Source organism: Alligator sinensis, unplaced genomic scaffold (genome assembly GCF_000455745.1).
Source record: "Alligator sinensis unplaced genomic scaffold, ASM45574v1 scaffold240_1, whole genome shotgun sequence".
NCBI lineage: Eukaryota > Metazoa > Chordata > Crocodylia > Alligatoridae > Alligator > Alligator sinensis.
The window spans coordinates 3560295-3570224 of record NW_005841902.1 but is presented as its reverse complement, the minus strand read 5'-3'; the positions used below and the strand labels follow the sequence as shown (position 1 = coordinate 3570224).

Genomic DNA, 9930 nt, shown 5'->3' with positions numbered 1-9930 from the left:
CTCCTCCTTGAGGACTGTCCCAAGCTTCCACTGTTTGTATGCCTCTTTTTTCTTTTTCAAAAGGACCATGATATCCCCATTAAGCCAGGAGGGCTTCCCAGCCCTTCTGCTACCTTTCTTCTGCATGGGAATGGTCTTCTTTTGTGCTTTGAGGACCATGTCCTTGAAGAATGACCACTCTTCATGCACTTCTTTTAACTTCGGTCCCTGGTCCCGCAGCGCTTCCCCTACTATTGCCCTGAGCCTGTTGAAATTCCTTTTGATGTCCAAAACTTCAACCCTGTTAGCTGATTTGCCTGCCTTGCAACGGACAGTGAATGTGATGGTCTCGTGGTTGCTATAGCCTAGGGTACGCTCTATATTCAAGTCACTCACCAAATAGTCTCCTTTGGCCAAGACCAAGTCTAAGACAACATTACCTCTGGTTGCCCCATGCACTTCCCAAGTCAGTTAGAGCTCTTCGAGACAGGTCAGGAAGCAACATGACCAATCAGACTTAGCCAAGTGTTCCTCCCAAGCGATGTTTGGGTAATTGAAGTTGCCCATGACGACCATGTCCTGTGCACACGCGGCCTCTGCCAGTTCGAGAGTACTCCAAATGGAGCTCCTCCCCCTGGTTTGGTAGTCTATAGTACAACTGTAACACCTACAGTTAGGTCTCTCTTGTCATCCCCCCCCCCGGTAGTTTGACCCGGAGGGTTTCAAGCCACTTTTCTTTGGAGCCAATGTCACCTTTCTTCCCTACTCAGTCCCTTCTGTGCAGGGTGTAGCCATCTGTGGCTACATTCTAATCACGTGAGGAGTCCGACCCCTACTAGACCCTCATGTGTGGGTCTCGTGATCCCTACTAGATTGTAATGCCCACAGGAGAATAGGAGTGCTAGTTCCTCCTGCTTGTTATCCATTTCAAACAAGACAACTGCACCTGATTTCTATCTCATTTTAAGATGTTTCCTGATACAGAATGATTCTGCCACTCCTCATCTTTGACTATATGAGAAGAATTTAAAATCTTAAAGGTGGTGACAGAAAATTAGCAATGCTGAGCTGGCAGAATAAAATGGGTCTTCCTCTGATCATGAAGGCTTATACCCTCCCCATGTTATTTACTGACTACAACGGCAAACTGTACCTTACTAGCAATAATATATTAAGAGGGGTTGTTTTGTTTTAGCATACCTTAATAGCTATTTGACTTTTTAATCAAAATAATGTTACAAAGGTCTTTACACGCAGACTGGCAAAAGTAGTGAAGTCTACAAAAGGATCTGTGCCAATAAAAAGCCAGAAAATGATCACTTTTGAAGTAGAAGTTAGGGTTCCAATAGCAACATTGAAATATGCCATTAAAATGAAGATCATGAAAGTGTGGCTATTTTATGTTATGGCTATTTTAATAAGGAGTATAAGAAAAGAGAATGTGTACATATGTACAAAGCAATGACTCTGCAAAGGAAACTTAGCTTCTGTGTTTCTTGACAAATAGCAATTGGACAAACATGGACTCATAATATGCCCTGCACGGGAAAGGAACCCACAGCAGAGCTCTTAAAGAGAAGAAATTCTCATAAGGCTTTCCTCCTAGCTGGTCCAACATGAACCTGTCAAGGAGTCAGCCAAGATCAATGTCTAACCCCCAATTCCTCTTCTCCTGAAAACAAGGTTTATCCCCACAGACCCACTCAGGACCTTATGCTTCTGCAAGTACTCTCATCCCCTATTCATATCCTTAAAATAATGGCTTTATTGGTGCCACTTAACTTAAGTCTTCACGCCAGGCCAGACTATTGAGTGACATCTCCCAAATCCAGTCAGTCTTCCCTCCCTCCCCCCACAGCTGATGGACAGACAGGCTGGAAAATCTGACAGGATGGTACCAATGCCCATTCCACAATGAAAGGGGAGTGTTTTGTGCAAGAATTGGGCACAGATCTGGGTCATTATCATGCAAGTGATACAAAGCTAGTCTTTACAATAATACACTTGCTATTGCAAAACTTGCCTTTCCACGGGAATTGCTGATGTGTAATTTTGGAGTTTCCTTGCTGCCATTAGAGAGGATTATGCAGCACAGGTGCAAGAGCTATGTTCTGTTCTCCCCCATTCTGTTTAGAGAGCTGACAGGGTTTCAAAATCAGAAGATCAGGTGGCTTAAGTAAACAAGGTGTGTCATCACAAAAAGCGTTACTCTACAATTTAAACAAAAAGCCTATACACTTCTATTGCCCCACAGCACTAACCTTTGCCCAATGACTCCTCATTTAAGAGGAGTGTCTTCATTCTGAAAATTTACAAGACACACGTTTAATCATTTCAGAGGCGTTTTCACTTTTAAATGGTGGCTGGAAACTTTCAGCATAAATTATCTGAAACTGGCAGCCTAAGAACTTAAAAGAAATTTATCATAAAATGACATTTGTGCTTAATGTATTGTTTAAAATACTGTATTTATGTGTTTTCTTTGGCCATGTCTTTGTATTAAGGGAGTTCAAATCTGGGACCTGATTTGGTGCAGGAAGTGCTACATTACTGAAGTATCAAATAAAACTATGATTTATAGGCTTATTAACTGATTGTATCCAAACAACAGCAGAAGGAAGCAAAAAGGATATTAATCCTTTAGTTGCTACCCAGGAAAAATTCACAACAATTTCAAGTTTGGCCTGAAGAATTCAGTCCATAATTTAATCTTCTTGGTTGTGGTTGTTGAGTTTTAGCAGAATCCGTAAAATCTACTCTTTATACAAGGTCCAGTTACTGTTTCAGTGGTTCTTTTGCAGCCAACATGGATAGCACCAACTACCTTGATGCTAACTAAATGACATCCACAGTCATCCTCATAACCCAAACAAAGTAGTCTGATTAGTTTATTTTCCAAAAAATACAGAGAACCAGACATCAATGATTCCTACAGATAGGGGAAAGGAGGGAGAAGAGAACAACTTATGATCGGTATAGGAAATGTCGCCGATCTGTAAAACGAGTAGATAGGTACTTCTCTCCCTCATGGGGGTGCTCGGAGAAATGCATTCAGAAGTGTTTATGAAGTGTCAGAAAATGTGGTAATAGAGCCACAAGCAGCTTTGTGTATAAAGAGAAACCAAATGAGAGGCAATCTTAGAAAAAGAAAAGCATGAATCAATTAACTCTCATATCTTAAAAGTGTATCTATCGAAAAGGTACTCAAGTGCAGGTGGCCAAGGAATATTCTGACCAATAACCATTTGATTTTTATTTCTGTAAGTCATCTTATATCTTATCAAATACTTGAAGGGCTGCCATAAAGAAGGAAAGCAACTTTTCTCTCTTGCTGCAGAGAGGTGAACACAGACTAATGACTGGAAGTTGTAGCAAAGTAAATTTAAATTGGATATCCGGAAAAAATTATTCACTGTTAGAATAGTGAAGCAGTGGAATAGACTGCCTAGAGAAGTGGATTCTCCATCACTGAAGGTGTTCACAAAGAGGTTGGACAGCTACTGGTCGGGGATGATCTAGGTGTAGCTATGCCTATGTTCTACTATGGGTATTTCCCATGCATCTGGGATTTGCTGTTTACCCCCACCACCCATGCCCTTTTCTGCTGTATGTGTCAGGGTGTTTTTAAGAGTTCCTAGAGGCACTGGGTGTTGGCTACAGCCAAGCCTGGGGATGTTAGCTGGTGTGCGCCAATGCTCCTGCTGGAATCAAAGCCAGGGGTTTCTAGCTAGTGTCTTGCTCCTCTACTCAGGGTCAGATCAGTGGCCATATTTGGGGTCAGGAAGGAATTTTACCCCATGCTCAAATTGGTATAGCCTGGGGGGGAGGGTTCCTTCCTTCCTTCCTCTTTAGCAAGGGGTGTGGCCCTCTACTCGGGATCTCTTGAGCAACATTTCATTGACAACATTTCATAGAGGCAGGAAATTGGCTCCTGTGGTTCCTCTGATTTACCTGTGGCAGGTTAGGGTGTTAGGGCTGCGTTTTGTCAGGGCTGAGGGTAGTCTTATGTAGAGTTTAGATTATGGTTTGTATGACATGGTTTGGATAGAGATGATCCTGCCACAGGCACAGGGGATTAGACTAGATCACCTCTGGAGGTCTCTTCCAGCCCTACTTCTCTATGATTCTATGATCTATTTAAAAGAACAAACTTACAGATCATATGAAAATTTCCTCTGAAGGTTAGTCTGGTTTTTCTGATACCGGTACACATCCAGCTGTAGCTTCCCATTTTCCATCTGTAACACTTTCAAGTGCTCTGGGCCAAGAGGATTAAAAAAAAAAAAAAGAATATTAAGAAAAAATACCAAAATTGTAAACTTGACAGCAAAAGTGATGAGTTGCCTACCTTTCTTATCTCCCGAAGTAATTTTAAAAAACCCACTTTGTAACAAAAATACACAATCGGATTTGCTGCATCTATTATGTTTCTTTGCCAATAGGGAGATGGAAGACTAGGACGGTTTTCTGTCTAATGCATGTTAAAGAAGACTACAGGAGTCACTTTCTGGCTCCAAAGAGAGAACTTTAATTCATCTACCTTCCTTGACTGTTCTTGGGTCTGAAGCCCAGCATTCTAGAGAACCACAGGACTTAACAACATGGTGTACTACAGTTGTCATTTTCCTATTAGTTACCTAAATTCAAGTTTACAATCACCTACTGTAATATGCAGTGTATAGATAATTTCTTCACAAAGCAGACCTGTTTGTAAGTTACAGGCCTTCCCTGGTAGGGACCTCATCCGTTATGCTATGACACTCTGAATGCCTTGTTCCTGACAACAAGCTTTTATACACAAAGCATCAAAAAGGCTGACAATTTTATTCACCAAGCTAGTGAATTTATCAATGTCCCAGACAGCGGAGACATAACTTGCTAGGAAGGATTCCGAAGTGTCAATCCTAAAGATAAATTAGGCCAAATTATCTTTAGGTAACAGGGATGTACATCTCCCACAGTCCACAATGTGCCCATATAAAATGGAATATTGCCCTCTGAAAAAAATAAGTTCATTAATTACTGATTCACCAGGGAGTCTGCTCTATTTCATATTATTTCTGCTACTGAGAACAAAGTTCTGGGGTTCTGCATCAAACATCTTTCTGAACAGTCTTGTTATACCTGAACTTGGTCAGAGTTCCACTCAAGATCAGTCTCTATGTTATGGCAGTTTCTACACACTTTCCTGTGACTGGGAATGGAAAACTCACATACTCAAAAATGTAGAAGAGAAAAGGGTTAGTCTTTTAGAGAGCTGGCCCCTAATTCTGACAGGATAGTACTGTAGTACTACATAAAAGGTTACCTTGGAGATTCTGGATCAATCGTTCATTTGTTGTGATATTGTTCATTAACATCATCTAGAAGGAAAAAAAAATTGTATTAAATAATGCTGACCAAGCCCATTCTCAGGAAACACTTTCTAAACTCTTGCTTTAACACTTCATTAACAAAATTGATCTTTACTGCAGTTATTTCAACTACTGAATTATGACAAAGGAAGGAAACACATGCATACACATTGTTCTAGCCAAGGAATAAAGGAGTTAGGGACAGGAGAACATTAAAGATTTTTATTTATTCTTTAAAAAAAACCCAAAAGATGCTTAAATAGAAGTTTCAGGAGTCTCCAATACTGGCTTAATATATTCTCCGTTGCACTTCAATCTCACAATCACAATGACCATTAGGTTAAGTGTACTTAAGTAGACTTGGGGAAAAGAATGTTTCATCATCCTAGATCCTATAAATCGTTCTTATTTTTGACAGACCCAGTAAGCCTACTTTCCAGAGTACAGGAAAGAAACACTAAAAGAATAATTATGCCATTATAAATAAACTGTAATAAAGCCATAAACAATATTTAACAATGGAGAGAAAAAAAATCACCATTTTTGTACCGACTACAACTCTCAATTCCCCACCTGGGATAAGACAGAGTTGTATAACGTTTCTACTCTCCCTCAATTCCAGAGGCAAACTGAAGAGAAGAAAAAAAACCCACAGAAGCCAACAGACTCAACATACATAAGCAAAAAACAAAAAACTATCTGAAAATAATCATTCACAGCCGAACACCAACTATGAACTTGTACTTGGTGTCTAACACTAGGATCTGAAACAAGGAAGCTTCATTTTGCAGATTACAGGAAGATTAAGATTATTGATACTTCAAAAGGGATCCATTTGTGTAAACCAGTATTTTCCTGTGCTTAGTTGTAATTTCCTTCAATTCTTTTTTATGCATCCCAGGATGCTCATTCAGTGTTTCAAGGGCTTCTGAGATCAGGATACAAGAGTTCCTCAGTTCCCAAAAGGAAGCACTTCATAGAGGCACCACTGCTGCCTGTAGCCTACCAGTGCAGCTTTCAAATTGGAAGGACAAATTGAAGTGCAGATGGAATGACTGTTCTGACTCTTCCAGTTCTGTGGGAAAGGCTGACTGCAAGTGATAATGTTGACACTGATTACTGTAAAACACCTAGTCATTTACCAGAAATGAGAAAATGTTCAGCTATTTATCTAAATGACAGCAACGCTAATGGACAGAATTGCTTTTGTTTGTTATCTACCCAGTAACCAGTCCTAGTGTCACCTGGGTTTCCAGTTCAAAGTGATGATGAATATTATGCTTTATAAAGTATAATTCAGTTCCTGATGCAGAGGAAGCAAGTTTTAAATGTGCAAAGAGAAATACCACTATACAACACTATCAGAATTGGCCAATGAGGCTAGCTTCACAATAACCTCTCAAAAAGGAGAGATCCACAAATTTTAGATGAGCTTCAGCATATACATCCACATTTAAAAGAGCTTGGACTACATTCAGGCTATTCCATTATCTGCTGACTATAGAATTTCTGGTATTGAAGAAATACAGAAAGTGTCTGGTTATTAATGAAGATGATCCATATAATCCAGTAACTGAACAGCCTAATTCAATATAACAATACCTATACGTTCATGTTATCTTCCTAATCTTTGAATGTCAAGATCGTACACTATGTTTTGAAAATAAAATACAAAATGACTGCTAAATATAGTTTTGCTTCATATGCTGTGTAATAGCTTGCTCTTCTGGGGATAACCAGGCACCACTTTGTGGCAGGGCAGTACTTGGCTACATACTTCAATTCCCTAGTCCAGGACCTCTCTCTCTCGCCTGCCACAACTGAGCAGTTTCCCCAAGGGGCTGAATTTAGGAAACCTAAGCCAGGCTCCCAATCTTAGTTCTCCTTTTCTGTCTAGGTTCTGGACAGTCTGGGCTCTGGCCCCCACTTAGGTGTCTCACCCCAAAACCATCAAAGTCAGTCCAAAAAACAAAAACCACTGGAAAAATTATAGTGTACTGGGCACTCTGTTCTGCAGCCACCTTGCCCCCCTGCACAAGCTGCTCTAGTCAGTTACTACTGCCATGAGCAGAAAAAAAAAAAGAAAAAAAAAAGGAAAAAGAATGAGAACAGGCCGTATTGGGCTCTCATAAGTAGACCACGGTCATCAGGATCAACATGGACAATTCTTAGTCTGTTTGGGTATATTCAGCCCCCTCTGGAGCTCCTTCAGGGTGAACATAAAACCACCCTCAATTCTTTGTATCCCTTCCCCGGGGTTTTCCAAGGCACAAAGAGAGAGCGAGAGCGACAGCGAGAGATCCTTCCTAGTTCCTGAGCACTCACTCCTTCATTCTTGGTCAACAGAAGTTCGTCATCTCAGTTCCTGCCCAGGCCTCCTTGTGGGGATCTGTCTCCCTCCGCCACCATGGTCATCCCCCTTTCTCTAGCCTGGGGAGAGTTTCTCTTTCAGCCATGCCTGGGCTTCCAGCTGTCTGGGCACAGGTGTGGTCAATCTCTTTATTCCCTTTCTTCTTCTGGGTCCTGCAGCTGGCAGGCTGTGGACTAAGCTTTGCAAGTGTGAGCCTTGCAGTCCAGGGTCCAGCATCTTCTCTCTGGGGTCCCTGTTCCCCCTCTACTGCAAGCTGCTCACACCCTCCTGTCCAGCTAAGAATTCCCTTGGCAGCAGGGATCTCCTCCACCCTGGCCATACTGGCAGTCTCTCTCCTTAAATCAGGTGATCCTCCCCTTCTCCGGGCTACAATGATTCAAGACTAAAAAGAACCCCACTGCCTTTCCTCCCCTAACCTCTTTTTCTCTGTAACAGGGTTTGGGTCCCCTGTTCCACATTGGTAATGGTTTGAAGTTATCATCTCAGAGGACTGATGGTGAAATGATACAGTATTGGAAGATCATTTGCATCACAGATAAAAATGTGTAGCTTACACATCCTTTGTGCATCATGTTCAAGAGATCCTTTTGGTAAAGCTCTAAACATCCTCCTGAATTTGAGACCATAACAAAACGAATACCAGATGAAGGAACCATGAAAAATTAGTCAGTCAGGACACCAATGTTTGCAGAAAAATCCCGTTTAATAATTTACGTGGAAATGTTTCCAATAGGCAGTGAACTGTTTCTTAATCTTGCTATGGTAATACTTAGCGTCTTACATTTTCCAGTTGCTGTATAAAAATTAACCAATCATCCCAACCTGGCTGCAAAGTAGGCAGGTTATATTTTCTCCCTTTCTTGCAGGTGAAGAAACACAGTGATTCTTCTTCAGCAAAAGGCCAGGTAGAAGTTTAAGCAAGCAGTGAATATGAGGAACTCAGGTGTGCCAGCAGCCAGGCCTGTGCTCAGGTAAATTTAGACCCATGAGTACAATTAGATATGCTCTCTCACTCAGCAGGTAGAGCAATGCATGCGACTCCGAGAAGTGAAGAGTCAGGGACCTGGAAAGTCTGTGTACACATGGTGTCCTCTTATACAAACCAGGCTAGTGAAGTTTACAGTATTTGCTTTCAACACTGGACTTTGTACAATGTACCAAATGCATGAGATATGACAGCCGGAAGCTGGAAGAAAATACTAAAGCAACTGGCAGACAAGTCATTGTTTCAAGATTAAAATCACAAAATGAGATTTACTAAATACAGTTTCACATGGGGGGGGCAATTAAACCAATAATAAGATATTGACTAAACTAATAAAACAGTACACACACTCCTCAGCCCAAAAATAGCACATAGTGTTAAGACGAAAAAAAAGGTGTGCAAGAAAAGTTGGCAATATAAAAGCACGATGTTCAGTAAGGAGATACACATGTGATTTTTAAAGACATACCTGGCATTTTTAAATGGTCTTTCTTCCACCATTCCCCATGCCCTCTCCTTCTCCTCTGGGCAACCTTCATCTTGAATTCTTGTGTTCTCCTGCTCCTGTCTCCTAATTATTTTCAAAATGCTAGGAGAAACATAGCTACACGTGCTTGGTATTCTAGGTGATGAGTGTTACTATCGTCAGTAGGCTGGGTTTTTGTTTGTTTGTTTAGGGGGGTTTTTTTTTGGGGGGGGGGGGGGTTGTTTTAGTTTCTTAATACAGACACAGCCTAAAAGGAAAGCAGCTGATAAATATTGTCTCCATTATATTTATCATTTAGGCTTGCCAGTACATTGCAGATTCATTTTATCTTCTAGTACAACAAGATCATTGTATGGTAAGTGTTTCTGAGGCAATTTTCAAGCTAATAATGGAGCAAAAAACTCTGTCCATTTAAACCCTGAATTTTCTCACTGAATTTTTACATTCATTTGGCCTAAAAGTTACAGCATGTTCTTAATAAAAGTGAGTGCTGAATGAAAAACAGCCTGAATGATTCAGATAAAAGTACAGGGTGCAGTCTCCCATTAAGTCATTGGTTAGAACATGGTCCAGGCTGTTTGTGACTTACTCAACTTTTTTTGGCATTTGTTCCGCTTGAAAGTCCGTGGTTTCCAGTTCAGCTTTGATTCAAGAAGTATACACGTCACAAAAATCATAATTAAAATTAAGCACATTTATTTCTAGCCTCAGCTGAGAGGCCAAATGCGTCAATGGGTATATAGAAATATCCATA

The 9930-nt window shown here is 40.8% G+C and overlaps 1 protein-coding gene across 3 annotated transcripts in view; it reads right to left on the bottom strand.

Annotated features, from left to right (window-relative positions):
* The window catches only part of GOLM1 (golgi membrane protein 1), a 66956-nt gene that overhangs the window by 24007 nt on the left and 33019 nt on the right, over window positions 1-9930 (bottom strand). For all 3 annotated transcript variants that reach the window (XM_006018459.3, XM_025197669.1, XM_025197670.1), the window contains exons 4-5: window positions 5288-5342; window positions 4135-4237 (exon numbers count right to left, since the gene is read on the bottom strand). In XM_006018459.3, the coding sequence (XP_006018521.1) occupies window positions 4135-4237; window positions 5288-5342 (158 nt within the window). The remainder of the gene's footprint in view (window positions 1-4134; window positions 4238-5287; window positions 5343-9930) is intronic.